Source organism: Glandiceps talaboti, chromosome 15, assembly GCF_964340395.1.
Source record: "Glandiceps talaboti chromosome 15, keGlaTala1.1, whole genome shotgun sequence".
Classification (NCBI taxonomy): Eukaryota; Metazoa; Hemichordata; class Enteropneusta; family Spengelidae; genus Glandiceps; species Glandiceps talaboti.
In genome coordinates this window covers 8,719,535-8,736,431 of record NC_135563.1, presented here as the reverse complement: position 1 = coordinate 8,736,431, position 16,897 = coordinate 8,719,535, and the positions used below count along the sequence as shown (strand labels likewise).

At 34.7% G+C, this 16,897-nt stretch overlaps 1 protein-coding gene across 1 annotated transcript in view; it reads right to left on the bottom strand.

Annotated features, from left to right (window-relative positions):
• Window positions 1-349: 349 nt before the first annotated feature.
• The window catches only part of LOC144446179 (ATP-binding cassette sub-family A member 2-like), a 39,573-nt gene continuing 23,025 nt past the window's right edge, over window positions 350-16,897 (bottom strand). The window contains exons 21-39 of the mRNA XM_078135933.1: window positions 16,728-16,880; window positions 15,258-15,794; window positions 14,717-14,900; window positions 13,133-13,235; window positions 12,683-12,855; window positions 11,716-11,890; window positions 10,373-10,488; window positions 9,533-9,680; window positions 8,760-8,880; window positions 8,086-8,215; window positions 7,629-7,770; window positions 7,188-7,280; window positions 6,725-6,831; window positions 6,045-6,186; window positions 5,740-5,874; window positions 5,212-5,315; window positions 4,016-4,214; window positions 3,171-3,302; window positions 350-2,756 (exon numbers count right to left, since the gene is read on the bottom strand). Of these exons, the coding sequence (XP_077992059.1) occupies window positions 2,601-2,756; window positions 3,171-3,302; window positions 4,016-4,214; window positions 5,212-5,315; window positions 5,740-5,874; window positions 6,045-6,186; window positions 6,725-6,831; window positions 7,188-7,280; window positions 7,629-7,770; window positions 8,086-8,215; window positions 8,760-8,880; window positions 9,533-9,680; window positions 10,373-10,488; window positions 11,716-11,890; window positions 12,683-12,855; window positions 13,133-13,235; window positions 14,717-14,900; window positions 15,258-15,794; window positions 16,728-16,880 (3,050 nt within the window). The 3' untranslated portion in view covers window positions 350-2,600. The remainder of the gene's footprint in view (window positions 2,757-3,170; window positions 3,303-4,015; window positions 4,215-5,211; window positions 5,316-5,739; window positions 5,875-6,044; window positions 6,187-6,724; window positions 6,832-7,187; window positions 7,281-7,628; window positions 7,771-8,085; window positions 8,216-8,759; window positions 8,881-9,532; window positions 9,681-10,372; window positions 10,489-11,715; window positions 11,891-12,682; window positions 12,856-13,132; window positions 13,236-14,716; window positions 14,901-15,257; window positions 15,795-16,727; window positions 16,881-16,897) is intronic.

Below are 16,897 nucleotides of genomic sequence, written 5' to 3'. Positions count from 1 at the left end.
ATATTAATGTACCTTAAAAGAGGCCTGCTTTACACTTATTCTCGGAAACAAGCAACGCTATGTTCACTGATCTCATTCAACAATCTCAGCATTGATTTTGGCAGGGGACGCTTTGCTCCGTCTGCTGGCGGACATGATTCTCGAATGACGCACGAGCAAAGCGTTGACGTACTGCCAATGATTAGGAAAAAGAGAAGGCTCGCATTTGTTGGAGATAGGTACGTGCGACAACAATGAAAGGTTTGGCCGATTGTAGATAATCGTAAATATTTTTTATTTATTTTCTCTTAAATCGAGATTAGTACAAGATGATACTTGTCTAGTAAATTGTATTACAAATTGACACACAAACTGTAAACGAACGATTAAGTACAAATCTAATTAAATTGATTCACTAAACAAACACTCACAGTGTACCAAAACTGGTTTTTGCAATGCGATGATCAATTTAACAGCTTACCAAAGTCACACTAAGAAGTTGTAATTAATTTCAGTCCTTCAATAATATAATGGTAATAGTAATGATCTTCATTAATCCAAAAGAACATTGGAGATACTTTTCGGCCTCTCCCGCATAGAGTAAAATGCAAGCACCGAAACCACAGGGAGGCATGCAGATGCATATAATCCCATAACACGGACGAAATATCATTAAACATACCAAAATAGCTAATGCTGCAATTTTTGAGCACGGAATTACTCATAAAATGATAAGAAGACAAAAAACTTAACACTGAGCATGTTTATCTAGTGCAAGATTGATAAGCACTATATTTATAGACTAGACGACACAAAAGTGTTTCTATGTCCATTCGTACAATGTCAAACTGCTACGTATCTGGTGGTAGACAGTATTTTAGCGAACCTATATTGGGCAAGTTCTGGTTCCCAGCACATCAACTGTTCTTGTCATTTTGGATACCCAAAATCCTCTGACTTCCGTCGGCCCCAGACAGTCTTGAAGAATAATCTATACAAGATGGCCGTGCAAAGAGGCTGACCCATAGTATCATGTCCTCTGTAGTAAACTCACATGGTACAGCTCTTGCTAAGAGTGTTTTGGTTAATCTCTTATCAAAGACTATTTATTACACAAATTATATACACATAATTTAGAGAATTATTTATGAAAGTAATGAAAATGAAAATTATGAATCATTTTCATCAACTCAGAAACTCTGAGTCTAGTAACAGTCGCCATCTTGCGTTACAATCATTGATGATGTAATGTCTCAGACTCTATCGGGCCGGTGGAGGTGTCTGGGTAACGGAAACAATTGTTCTTGTTCGTCAATATACTATTAACATATATATCTAACACAGCACTACCATTGACCAAAAATAAAATGGGTATGCCCTGGGTACTTTAAAGTGAAGCTGAACTAAACTCTACCAATTGAACATTTCAATATAATAGACAAAGTATTGGCCTTGTGGGTTACACGGCTTACGACCTCAGGCTCGAAATAAACTTTAAGCAAATCATTCGAAGGCAGATATGCTTCATATCATCTTTGTCAAGAGCCATGGTATCAGTGTGTTGTCGTGTTTGTTAAATTCTTGAAAATGTATACAAGTGTGAAATTGTAAATGGAAATATTTCACCTGCAGCTGCATCTTTTTTCATACTAAGATCACTACTCACAGTGATAAGAGGTTCAAATGGGTATAAACCTATACAAAAGAGTGTAAATATTGCTTACAAATACATAGTGAAACTAAAACTACATTCTTCCAGGGTAATATGCAGACGGTATTATCTATGACAATGCAAAACGTAAAGCACACACCGACCACTTCAATTCTCATGGTCTAATACAGTATTCTGACATGTTTGGTAAACAATCATTTGGAGATCGAGATGAAGAAAACGCTTACACACACAAAAAGATAACAAAGGTAATAAAAAATATACATTTAAACCAATTAGGGGGGACAGGAAGTCAGACTGAAATGTAAATTTTCACAGCCTCGTCAAGCAAATCATTTCATGAACCTGCGAAGAGGTGACATAAAAAGGAATAAAAGTGAAAAAATCCTAAATATGACATCGTGTATTTTTTACAAACTAGATTTCTATCCGAGAAATTTTAGTTAAACTTGCAAATGCTGATTCAACACAAGTAGTACTTTGGCGAAATATATGTAACCCCCCCCCAAAAAAAAACAAAAAAAAAAACAAAAAAAAAAAACGAAAAAAAACCAACCACTTTCTAATCATTCAGAATAAAACACGATTCCTGCAAAGCTTTGTATAATTAAATGTTATACTCCAATATTTTTCTTCGTTCAGAAAGGGACAATACGAGTGGACTAAGGGGTCTTTCTCACTACGAGTTGATAGACGAGTAGTGACAACCCTTAGGTCATGAGTATTTTCCGGCATAACATAATTATACCAGCGCCAGTAATATCAAAGAATAATTGGTGAAAGGAATGGAAATTGTGAACGTTTTGACACAGCAAAACCAGTGACGTAGACATGCGTTTTAGTGACACAGACACGCGTTGTGGTGACATAGAACGACCAGAGTATAATTACAGTTTTGAATGGTTCGTGCATGGTATAATGGCCCTGATTAAATCTACACTTGACTCAATTACAGAGTTGTACTTTCCAGATATGGTATTGTACCGAGTACAGAGCTATCAACTTCATGTGTGTTCTCAGACTGCCATTCAGCGGTGTCGTCATCTTCAGAGTTCGTTGATACCAATAACGGCTTTTGCTGTTTCTTGGCGAAGTTAATAAAGACCTGTAAATTTACAACGTAACACATTTGAATTATTTCCAATATATAGGTCGGTGAAGACATATAACTTCAAAGACCGAAAAACAATGGTCGTGTGGTAAGAAAATGTTCAAATTTAGTAAAATATAAACTGACAGAAAACCGTGACTGAGGTCAAAGGTCAGCAAAGTGCAATTGAATATATAATGATAACTGTTAAATTTAAGGGTATTATCTATTAATCTTCTGAGTAAAATACATGTATAAAATATGTCAGAAAGGGGAACTCAACCTTAAAGTTTCATATTACAGTATTCAAGAAGTAGAAACTGTGATCAAGTTTATTGAGCTCAAATGTGGTGCAGTATCGAATAGCTTTACTTGAGTGTTAAGTTGTTCGCATAATCAACGTAAAACGTTAAAAAATAAAGCTCTTACATCATCTAATGAGGTCTGTCTAACAGAATAATCTTCAATTTCCAAAGTCTCTCGCATTTCTTCTAACGTTGAGAAGATTTCACTCAATGATATTGATTTTACTTCAAACGACATCACATTGCAATGGGTATCCTATAATATCAAGAACATTTGTAAAGATAACCTTATCGTCCGAATATGTAGGAATAATGTAAACCATATCATGAAACCATTTACCAAATAAGTCATGTCAAGATGTTCTGTGAGTATATATTCAATCGGTAAAATTACTGAATAATGTTTGAACATGGAGATCTGCGAAATGGAACATGGATTTCATATCTTACTGAAAGTACACAAAAAGGTATTATTAAGACCTATTGTAACAGTTATTGGGAGGGGGAACTCCAGGAGTAATGAGTCGAACAGTTGGGAGCGATTAGTCACACGAAGCCCACATGTACAGGTGCTATGTTGCCGAACATGGTTGACTGTAGGATAACCAGTGGACAGACTGGGAATGCCCTGACAGTTTCATAGCGACATAACGGAGCATGCAACATATTCCTGTAACATAGTCCCAAACCTGAATGGATTTCTGTAGCTGTGATTGTGTTCAAGTGTGCTTTTGTCTACATAAAAATATGAAAAAGAAAATCGCTGGAAGCAATTCCCAGAACAAAAACAATATGAAAAGAAAAAAAACTTATTTTGATTCAATATTTTCTATTATCTACTATGTGTGAAGGGAAAGTAAAAGATACACTTTCACAAAGTACAACATTTCAAAACTGAATATTGAAATATTGAAAACCATTCACACTTATTTCATGTCATGCATGAAATATGTTAATGTAAAAACTTACCTTTATTACACTCTCAGGGAATACACGCTTGAAGAATGACCCAACTTGTTGTTCCTTTGGTTGATTTTTATTAAGTATAACTGTGATTGTGTAACCATCTCCAAATTTAGACTTGAGATGTTGTATACTACCAATACATTTAAACTGTCCATTCACCATGATGGCAAGACGACTGCAGAGATTCTCACATTCTTCCATGCTGAAAGAGGTGAAAAAGGAAGGAAATTCGAATTTTACTTTACGAAAACTTGTTTTTTTTTCAGATTAGACATAAACGTGCATTCTCTTCGAAAACGAAAACATAACCATTGAAAACTGAAGAAATACTGAAACCCAATTATGATTATGCAGTATGCAATCCTGCAGTTCTACTAGTTTATATATGTATTCATTTATGTATTTGCTATAGTAACAAGTAAAGAATATCACACAAGAACAACGTCATTCACATTCATTAGCATGAATCGATACAAACGAGCCTCGGATCATACAGTAGCTGGCTGTGATTGTTACATTCATTTAAAAGATACCTGTTGTAGTCTACCTCTTGAAGCATAGCTAACCATGGCTTGCAACTGTCAGAACTCAAATCTGTGTATCAGGTATATATATATATATATATATATATATATATATATATATATATATATATATATATATATATATATATATATATATATATATATATATATATATATATATATATATATATATATATAACTTGGTGAGTATCAATCTGCTAAGACAGTGCTCTATACCGCAGTGGCAGAGCGTAATAGTTATATATATATATATATATATATATATATATATATATATATATATATATATATATATATATATATATATATATATATATATATATATAATTGTAGGACAGTATACATTTACTAAATTATCGAGGAAAATCCGGTTTTATACAACTGTGCTAACAGTGCAAGAAAATAATGCATAGCATTATCGACATTAACATTATACTAGATTAGGGTAATCGGGGACTTTATGTAAGTATTTTAAGTTGACTAGAAACTTGTGCCACTTTCATTGCATGGTATACAATTCCGGTGATTAAATAATAAACAATTTGTCAAGTCGATTATCAGTCTTATTTAAAAATAGTAACATCTTTTTCATGAAAGCGTACTTATCCGGTGACCAAAGATAAATTTAACACAATGATGTTTTTTTTTCAATACCTGTGTGATGTAAATATAACTGAGGTACCACTTTCAACAACTTTGTGAATGATTCTCCATACAAAGCGTTTGGATTGGGGATCCATGCCAGTTGTAGGTTCATCCTTATAAGGAAACAACAAAATAAGATTAGTAGTATGTTGAGATTAGACAAAATTAGTTTTGAGAAGGACTACCCAATCACCCTGTTAGGTGAACGCAGATGACTTTACCACATTAATATCTTGCTGCTGTATTCCAGTGTAACTCTTAAATGATGGTTTTTTCCGCAACTTTTTGTCACTTTTTTATTATTTGTTGACAGAAATCAAAGAAAATATGATTTATTAGTTGGTGATCATGCTTTTGTTTGAACAAATCTGAAATGCATTATAAGTTATTACCTTTTATGAACTTGTCTTTCAAAAATGAAAATGTGCTGTATTTTTTACACACACTTTTTTGTTTGATTAATTTTGACAAAGTAACTGAGAAGGATACATTAGAAGGTGATATGTCGGCCCAGAATTGTTTATGTAATCTTCTTACCATAAATATTACTGATGGGTCGCCAACTAATGAAATTGCTGTTGATAGTTTACGTTTATTGCCTCCACTGTAAGTACTAACAATCTTGTCGCCATATTGAAGCAAGTTAATTGACTTCAATAAAGACTGGACCACCTGAAAATATAAGTAAATATGAACTTCATTAATAGAAAACATATTTTCCCGATTTCTATATAATAACTCTAATATGAATAAGGCGTTATTGTGAAGGTATATGACATAACACATTTGTATGGATAAATATTGAATGTTGTCGGCAAACTTGAAACATACAGTCGCCCTACCTCTTGTCTTCTCCCAGCCGGTACTCCTCGAAGTTTAGCATATAACATAAGATGTTCTCTTCCAGTTAGTTTATCATATAAGGCATCGAATTGTGGACAGTATCCAATGTGTTGATAGACTTTCCTTATATCACGGGAAATACTGAAAATATAATTGGATTTTTTTTTCAATTAAAACGTAAGATTTTCTAATGGTACCATTGACTTTCGTTATTCGTTGAAAATAACTTTACATTATTTTTATGGACAACATCAATTAGCCGGACAATGTTATATCATTGAGTGCGTGATTTATCGAAAAAGAAATTCATGTGACCGCGAAATCTCACTTGATTGCGGAGTTTACAAACATAATTTTCACAATGGTGCGAGATTTTGCGATCACACGAGATTTCGCTTTTATTCATAAACGTCAAATTCTACATAACTAAAATGAAAAGAACTCTGTCGTCTACTAGTAATTAAGTTTAATAAACTGTTCGAAAGGGATGTCCAACGAACGTTGGTATCGAATAAAATGCCCAAACTTCATTTCTTCAAAGAACTGTTGGGGAAAAACAAGAGCGACAACGCCCTAATACACATGACTATGCCCTAACAATTGTTTTTTGAAACACCATTAAATCCTCGCACTATTGATGTTCTGCGTCTGTTAATTATAATACATGAAGTTGATTTACCTGTGACCATGTAGGTACGCATCGCCACTTGTAATCCGTTTATCACCAGTTAACATCTGGAAGAGTGTTGTTTTACCTGACCCATTGATACCAAGTAATCCAAAACACTGTGAATAAGAAACATAAAATAACTCACATCCTTAAAATACACAATTCTGTACCACATGTCCACTGTTTACATCAATCAAAAGAACATGCTGTCTCCTATCCTAATCAACGAGGTATCGACCTTGTTATCTGAATACGAAGCACCTGAATGGGCTTCGAGTTACCAATGGCTGCCAGTCGGGTTATAAACGTTTTGAAAGAGAAGATTACAACGAATGATTACAGGGATATTGCTGCAGTAGAAATCCTTTCATTCATCAAGATAAGAAAGGTGGGAATTTAGCAATTGTGTTCAGATTTGATCTTGTATATGTTTTGCGACATCTAAGTATTCACATTCCTGCAACACTCTTACCTGACCCTGTGGTACACCAAGGCATATGTTATCAACAGCTGTTAATTGCTTTTTTCTCCGTTTTGCTCTCCTTACTTTGTGGCTTTTGTATATCTGTCAAGAAATAGTGAATGTTAGCGGTGTAGTTATAATCATCAACCAATATTGAACCCTTGACAGTCTTCGCAGTATCTTTTTCTATTTCAACTTTGATTTTAAAAAGTGATGACAGATTGTGATTGCATTCACATACATAGAATATCGCCTTTTCTTTTGAGACTTTTTAAGGTGTTTTAAATGAGCAAAAACTCCGTTAAACATGGTGTATGAAATTTGAAATTAACAAACTACTGCTCGGTGACATTACCGTGTTGAAGAACTAGTACACAATAAAGGTATGCATACGACTTTGAGTACTGTTTTTACCTTTGTAAAGTTAACAACTTTGAGTACTGTTTTTACCTTTGTAAAGTTAACGAGTTGAAGTACATCATCATTATCTGACCCTGTCAATACTCTCTCCCTCTCATGTACAACATCTTCATCTTCCTCTTCGAAGATGAGTGAATGTCTTCGAATCCTGCGCGATCCAAACTTGAATCTCCTAGATATTGACAAACAAAAACAAGAACTGTCTGAAATGTAGTGACATATTCGTAAGTATTACAATAAGACTATATTGCAATCCAAACGTAGAATACCTGACTGCCTTCATGAGAAACATGATATTTGAAAAAAAATAATCTATGAAAAAACCAACCTTTTTATGTAATGAAATATTAAAACGGATGCCAGACAACATGACTAGAGTTGTACGTACATCGTCATCAGATTATGATTATAATATATTATAATATATAGTTTTGACATGTTATAAAGTATATATTCACTGTATTTTTGGGGTTTAGTATTTTTTTACCTAAATAACCAGTTGTCGAGCCTGTAGTCACAAAGAACGGTGAAACCAAAGAAAAATAATCCCTCGACTGCCATGACAATAAACATATCTTTGAGGAATTCGTATGGATACTCAATCTTGTCATGAAGTCCTGCAAAGTAAACACAACAGAGTTTTAGAAAAAATAGCGAATTGAAAGGAGACTTTTTACTTTTTAGAGAACATTGTAGACCAGCGCATAAAATCTAGAGTGTGGCACAGTCTGTAGCTGTGATGACATACCCGTCTAAATTCAATAAAAATACACACATTGTATACATGCTAAAACTTATATAGGAACAAATTTGTATTTTGATGGCGGTGGTTCATTATGCACATATGGCAGGTATTAGATTTGGTTGCGATTCCCGTATTTATTGGTAGCCATTTATTAGCAAAGATTTCATATCCCTAGAAGTACATCTTCCAAATTAACTTAGACCGAACGTTAGCACCAGGTGAGCTTTCATTCATCATCGTTCAAATTGTCCATTCATGTTGTATCAAAAACTACCAATCGATATATTGCAAAATGTTACTGTAGGTGATCATACACTGGGTCATATCAACAAATTGTTCCATAACGTAAAAGTCGTAGCAGTGAATAGTTAAGTACGTTGAGATGGAGCTCTTAATACAACAATCATTTATCTCACCTGCTTGTTCATAGAAAGCATTAACCAAATCATGGTAGGATAACAGTATAAGTCCATGGCCTAGGCAATAGTTGGGAATGAACATGAATATGTAATGGAGTACCTCAGCAGTTTCAAAAAGCTATAATGATTGAAAAAAAGGACAAACTAAGTTAGTTATATGATATACCCCGTCTTTTCAAACGTTCCTAACTTTGTACTCATCATTTCTCACTCTAAATTTCCCTTTGGATTTATAACTGTTGTTCTCTCCCATTTCCTTATGTGACGATGCCCTGTTAATCTCTGTTAATGTGATGAAAGCTAGTCAGGACTTTTGGACACTCTTTGAGTTCAGTTTTCTTGAGACCATCCAGTTATCATTTGTGTTTAAACTTATGATGATGATGATGATGATGATGATGATGATGATGATGATGATATATATATATATATATATATATATATATATATATATATATATATATATATATATATATATATATATATATATATATATACATGTATATATATATATATATACTTGTACCTCTATCCCATATAACTTAAAACACACCTACTCGTCTGTTTGTCTGTTTGTTTGTATGTATGTATGTATGTATGTATGTATGTATGTATGTATGTATGTATGTATGTATGTATTTATGTATGTATGTATGTATGTCTGTCTGTCTGTCTGTCTGTCTGTCTGTCTGTCTGTCTGTCTGTCTGTCTGTCTGTATGTCTGTCTCTCAGCAGTGTATTCAATATTCTCGAAATATATTGCCACCTACGTCATCATTTTGGAGATATTGAAGGTAGAACATTGCCGTCGTAGGTATCATTCCAGCGCATACATTAAGAACTGATAAAGCAACGTAGGCACTGCTCGGTGTATTGAATAGAAATGATATAGGGTACATCATTGGAATGGAAGACCATCTGCAAAATATTATGAACACTGAATTGTATTGGGTTGCATAATCATTTTAAATGTATAGCCATTTACTCCACTCATTCTGACCATGTCAATTTATCACTTATAAATATAATATTTCGGCGAAACTACATATTTTGTATTGCATAACACTTGCGAAATGTATGGTTTGATATAATTAGTTTTAAATGTCATTGCAGTATTCTTTTAACTTGGTCCTAATGAATTTTTTTTTATATTTTTCAAAACAGTGTATTATGAGTTTTGTTTCTACTGCCATCGTTATTTTCTCCCTTCTATTGCTACTTTCCTACGCGAGATAGTAAAGAATGTCTCGGTGAACTCGGCGATGCGTTTTGTTAGGAATATGCTGGAAAGCATATTAACGCTAGTTACGTCTGAAATTGCAACTCTAGTCAGTAATGTTTGAAGATTTGCATTTACCTACATCATAAATGGTGGAGGCTTACTAACACTACAAAAGAGTGGGTGAGTGGTCGCTCTATAGATCATTCTCGACGATGCCCTATGTTTGACATTACGACGCACTAATTGTCAATCCTTTCACGGCTGGCATTTTTTTACTAATACCAAAACGTTAAGATACTTTTTTTTATCAACTAACGTTTTTTTCTGTTGAATTCAATATTCAATAATTTACTAAATAGCTACAGGGTGACAACAATGGTTTACTCACCCATAAAGCATCAGAAGTATGACTACAGCTGGTAGGTTATTGGGCATTGAAAATACTGGAACCTCAAGCATTATAATTATTCCAATACAGCAACCTATGGGAGTTAGGACAACAAACTGAAAAGCAAACAGACCAGACATGATTAACCATGACAAACTTGTATATTGAGTAAACATGCAATGGTTTACCCATTCAGTTAGCGAAATACAGCTAAAAAACATTTACTGTGCCTAAGATCGACTCTGTTTAAACCTGTACATCGTTTACTGTCAATTCAGTGAAAAACAACTGCAACATAGCCTTGTACTGCCCGTTTCATGTTACCGTTCACTGGCTCTTTTTGCTACAACCACTCAGAAACCAATACGAAACTGCACATTCTACACTTTAAGAGCAAGATGCAATTTCTTACTGCATTTTGAAATGAACTGTTTACTTGTAACGTATTGCAACTCGACGCAGATACACGGGCACCAATGTTTTTATGTCTGCATTTGACGTCTTGATGGTGGCATATTAGATCATTTTATTTAGACTTAGTGTCGCAAGAAACTGTACATGTATTCATTCATTCTTACTGTCTTGATGTATAGCATGTATACAGTTCCTTACTGGTCTGTGTGTGATGATTATTATTGTATCAAACAAAGCCATCGAACGGTAACATCAAAACGGGTGTACTCTAGTAACCTTAAATTTAAAATAGTAGGGTTATGCACATTTCCAAGTGCTGCCCAACTTATATATATATATAGTAGTCTAACTGTTGAACTACGTCAATCACAGACTCTTGATAAATCTATGCAAGGTAATTTTAAACATCTATTTAATTCTTGTCAGTGCTTTTCAACTGTGTACTGGATTTGGGCTTTCCGAAAATACATGTTCCTAATTCCAAGTATATCTTGATGACAATTTGTACCACTCGTTTCATGTTAGTGTTCAGTGAATCTGTTTGATACAATAACATAGAAACCAATAAGAAACTGCATATGCGGTACCGTAAAAGAGGTTGTGGTTTACGATGATGAGATAACAAGATTGCATGACCACGTTGCACCGTTTCATGCGACATAATGTCTAAGAGAAATCGACCAATGTGCCCTAATGCAGACATCAAATGCAGACATCAAAACATTAACGCCCGCTTGTCTGCGTCTAGTTGTGGTACGCTTAAATGGTTAGTGTAGAATGTGCAATTTCTTAGTGGTGTCTGTGTCGTTGTATCAAAGTGGGCCAGTGAACACTGTCATAAAATGGGCAGTATATCATCGAATTTCGAGCTCTACCACTTTCTAGACGCAACATCATTATACTTCAAGTAATACTATCCCAGTACTTACCATATCCCACACATAATTTGAAAACCAATACATAAGAGGACTGACTCCACTGATAAAATGCAAATGTTTGGCTTTGCTGGCTCTTTCGTAAACTAGGAATACAATAACACTGGACGGAATAGACGATGCACCCAACAGTATAAAAATTGTAACCTGCATTTCCACTCCCCGTCTCCTGGAGATTGAATCACGCAAAAAAAATATGACTTAAACAGATTTGGTGAAATTTTTTCAATTTCTAGTCACGCATCGTCATGATATTGGGTTTGATAACATTAGCATGTAATTCAAACTATAATTCATAATAACCTGAGAATGCAAACTACGTTGATGCAGAATGAATTATCGATTGATTGATTGATTGATTGATTTATTGATTGATTTATCAATAAATCGATCGATAGACCAACCAACTGGCTAACTGATCAATTGGCTGAGTGCTTGAGTAATTAGATGATTAATACGATTCGCTGGGGTAACTACATTATGTTAATTAATGTCTTAATCATCGAGGTATGAAATTAATAATTAAATAATTACAAGTTATAACACGGTGAAATTCTTTAAATAAAACATTCCGTGATTGGCTTAGATCATGTCACGTGGTATGGACTAGTGACCGATAGTGACCTCAATTTGCATAGGGTGAAGCATTAGTCTGTTTCTATTTCCCCCAGGGCAATAGTCATGTAGCAAGGAAGTCTTTTAACTGACTTGACTGACTGAAAATAAAATGCACCTGAGAATGTAATGTCTTGATATTGTCTTATGATAAAAAGCCTTGGGAAATAGACGTTTACCAGTGCCCTTATAGCCTGGCAATAAGTATATATAATATCCTACTGGATGTGGTGTTGGTATGCGTGAGAACACCTTCACGTCATATCCTACATTAGAACTGATTATTATCACCAGTCTAACAGAGTAAAGAGAAACGAGAGCAAATAGTAATTTAGGAATACATTACATGAAAGAGTAAACACGATCCCGTTTTAGCCAGTTCGGTTCGTTGATAGCTGTAATACCATACGCCGAAGGATTGCCATGAGTTGCTGGGTCCACATTGGCTCTCAATATTACATTGTTCATCATATTGGTATACAAAGGTGGGCTATTATGACCATCAATGGTGTACCATACCTTAATATAAAGGTAGAACATAAACAGCATGACAGGAATTTTATATCTAAATCCACCAAGATATAATGAATCGTAAGTATGTAACGTCTGCCTAAAATATAAGTGGAAATTTTGTATTAACATATAAAGATAAAACGACTGTAGAAACAAGTCTCCTGGGCAGAAATTTTTTCCAACCAACGACATAGAAATTAACCCTAGAAAGGTATATTTTCAGGTATAATATCAGGTATATTTCCAATATTATGCTGTCCACTAATACAAATACAACACTTACAATAGCAGCATATGTAGTTGTTAATCTTCTTATTAGGGATGATGAATTCAAATTTGTCATCAAATCAGGAGATCTCTGGCCGACGAAAGATAAAGCTCCATACCTGTATGTTGAAGAAAGAAATTGTTAAAAAAATCAGACGACACAGACTGGAAGCTAATGAAGAATCCATACTAGTCCTGCTGTCAAAAAAATGCAATTGAGACACGAATGCACAGTCAATATATAAAGTGTTCGATAGCAAACATAAAATTCTAAATATTGAACGTTTCATTTCATATTGGAATGCCATAAGATTTGTCGAAGGTGTTGGTAAATCGTGTGGGTATACATAGTTATCTTTATAATATTTTCTTTTCATTTATCCAACAAATACACGAGAAAGTATATACAAAGACACATATATACAAAACCAATGTTCTGTGTAGTGGCCACTGAACTTAATGTGAGAAATACTCGCTCAAGAAGTAGTATTATCTAGAGTTGAATTAAATCTAGATATCGTATTCAATATGTGAAGGGCAATGCACCAATTAAAACTGTATATTGTTACACTTGACACGAACTCTGCTGTGGTACAAAGTGGAATCGCTTTACGTAGGTATAACTGGATGCCAAGTGTGCACTTGTCGGAATATTGCAGACCGGGCCATTGTAGGATGTGTTAATGTAAATGTCACAAGACTGTGTGGAGGTTCACTTCCATATTGTTGTCCTTGACCTCCATATTCAAGGTCAATTTGTAATTCATTCCTTACATTTGGAGTTTCGCACATATGGACACAAATGAATTCAATTGTATGCATTCATGATGGCGCAATAGCCGTTGGGGTACAACATCCCTAACCTCCGATTCGATGATGATGTCGACTTCGTAAGCTTGATTGTAGAATTGGATGAACTTATAAGAAGGCCCAGCCAATTGCTAGGACGTGTGACATGGAAATAAGCAGCTAGAAAAAGTAAAGAGATGACACCAAGCCAAGAACTGCACAAGAAAATGAATGCAAATAGCAGTTAAAGTGTATGGACAATTCTTGGAAAATGTTAGTACCCTTAACTATCTGACAGTAATGCATGCAATACTTAACAGAATTTGGAGCAGTAAGAAGTTGATGAAGACCAAAACTAGTTTGTTATTTGAAGTGATGAATTAAGCTATAGAAAAAAACAATCAGAAAGCTGGAGAACATAAATTATTCGGACATGTCACGTTCTGACATGGGTCATTGGCATGCAGAATTATGCATGACAGTGTGGAGGGCAACAGGAGGAGAGGGTGACCAAGTGAAAATTAGGACTGACAGCAGTATGGGGGCTAACCAAAGGATGGTGGGGTGTATTCAAAGTAATAAGTGCAGAATTTCGGGATGAGTGGAGGAATATGGTGGCGTCATCAACGACTAATCGTCAGAGGAAGTGATCTGACCTGACCAAATCGAGTCAATCATTTAGAGATGAGCTTTGCGCTTATGAACAACGACTTTTCATGTTAGTGTTGGGAGAGTATGTTTACGAACATAGATTATTTTTGTAGTGGTGAAAGAGTATCATTGTTAAGTGTGACATGAATATGCATGTTACCTTGTCTGGATGTACTTTCTTATAGTTTTCATGAAATAATGGGTTAGATTCCTCCCAGTCACATTTTGTAAAGTTTCACCACTTATAAGTTGATATGAAGGGACAGGTATTGTAATTCCATCATCAGAGCACTCCATACCGGTTGAGTCTGCTTTACAACGGCATACGCCCTCAGACAGATTGACTAGAAGTAAACATATATAGCATTCGTTATTTCACTATAGACATCCTCAATTTTGCACAATTTCAACTTTTTATTACTACGGAATCCTTGGACTGTGCCTCGAATATAAACTTGTCCGAATGTTACTTTGTTCAAAAAAGCTCAAATCTATCAGTTAAAATCAATTGTAAACAATGTGGGATCACAGTACAAATTTTTGAAAAAGACACAATTTTAGAATCAAAAGCACAGAAATAAACTGTCATATGGCAAATTTTGGAGCGATTGAAGAACTTTTCAGGGTAATAATCCGATTTTTTTATTACCAATTTGTCATATCGGAGAAATTTTTATATAGTCAAAGAGATGATTGTTTACCTGGGATGTGCTCATTGTTTTGCGTGTCCTTGCCACGGTAAGGAAAAGCCACTCTTAAGGACTTTGGTACAGTCTTCTGACACATTTGATTAAAGTCCTTACTAGTTAATTCAATACTAGTGTTTGTACGTAGTAAACCATCTAAAGTAGAGTTGAATGGTGATGACAGTAGACAAGTTGCTCCTAGACCAGCTGGGTAATATAAAGTCTCAATCAATTTATCAATCGTGCTATCATTTCTGTCATATCCCGTGATATTCAATGGAGGTAGAAGTTTCCTTTCGTCCGCATAAGGCACGTATATTACATCGGACTTATATATGGAAGACTGCAGAACTGAGGACGATACCTTTTGAAGGTCCAGTGATACAACTGACAAAGCAAGTGCAGATGCTATGAACAGAACAGGTAACAGAAGTTGTAGTAGAACCATCTTGATATCCCGCCTCAAGTACTGGATGCGTTTGACGAACAAGCAAAGCAGGATAACAGGAAGTGACGTCATTAGTACTTGTGCTGTCTTGTTTCTTGTCCTTCCTGTAACAACAGAAGAGTATGGGTCACAAGGACACAAATATTAATAAATACATATGTAAACTTGTTCCTCGGATAATTCTAAAAAAACAAAAGATAAATTAAAATATGCCCTAACCAGCAGCATCGATATCCCCGATCCTTCCGAATAGTGGCGAGATGTAATGAACGCTGGCTGCGTTACACCAGTGTGTTGATAATCTGTGTTGGTTTTTTACACAGTGCGGAAGTAGAAGTAAAAGTAGTAGTTGGACAAATACATACGTATATAAAATAATGTGGATATATCAACGTATATTGATGAATTGATTAATTATTGACTGACTGGGAGACTGATCGAATGGTTGGTATATTGGTTGGTTGGTTGGTTGGTTGGTTAGTTAGTTAATTAGTGAGTTGATTGGTTGATGGTTACTTGAGTCATTGATTAGTTGAGTGGTTGATTGATTGATTGATTGATTGACTGACACACTGATTGATCGATTGGTTGATTGGTTGGTTGGTCGATTGATTATTTCACTTAAGCAATCTAATTTACAGCTTACATAGCTAGCCCACATCATGTAAACATTAACGTTTAATACCAATATACTTGGTAAATATACTTAGTAAACAAGTCATATTGATGAATGGTGTCGCTTATTACTTATTTCGGACATGTAAGTGATTCTTGTTGTTTGTATTAGCCTTATATGTGTTTTATTTCTACTTGGTTTTGTCGTGTATTCCTTTTTTCCCTCTTATAAAATTAAGAAAACATTTAATACCATTGCACATAGACACAAGTGTGAAATTTATTGGAACGTTTTAGACTCTACACCAATCTACGGTCTCCAACGTACAATTTTGATGAAATTTGTTCCAAACATTTTTCTAACATGGTTTCATCATATTTGATAATCACATGATTGCAATGAGTATGTACAAACACGTCACCTTCTTCATTGTTCTCTTTGGATCCATCCATTAACATTTCTTCTTCAGCGATATCGTCCTGTTCAATTTTTACAGCTTCCGAATGACTTGTCAGTCCAACACCAGGTCTGACATAATCATCTTTAATTCCATTTGTGAGTGCGATTGCATCTTCTGAAATAGAAGAATAA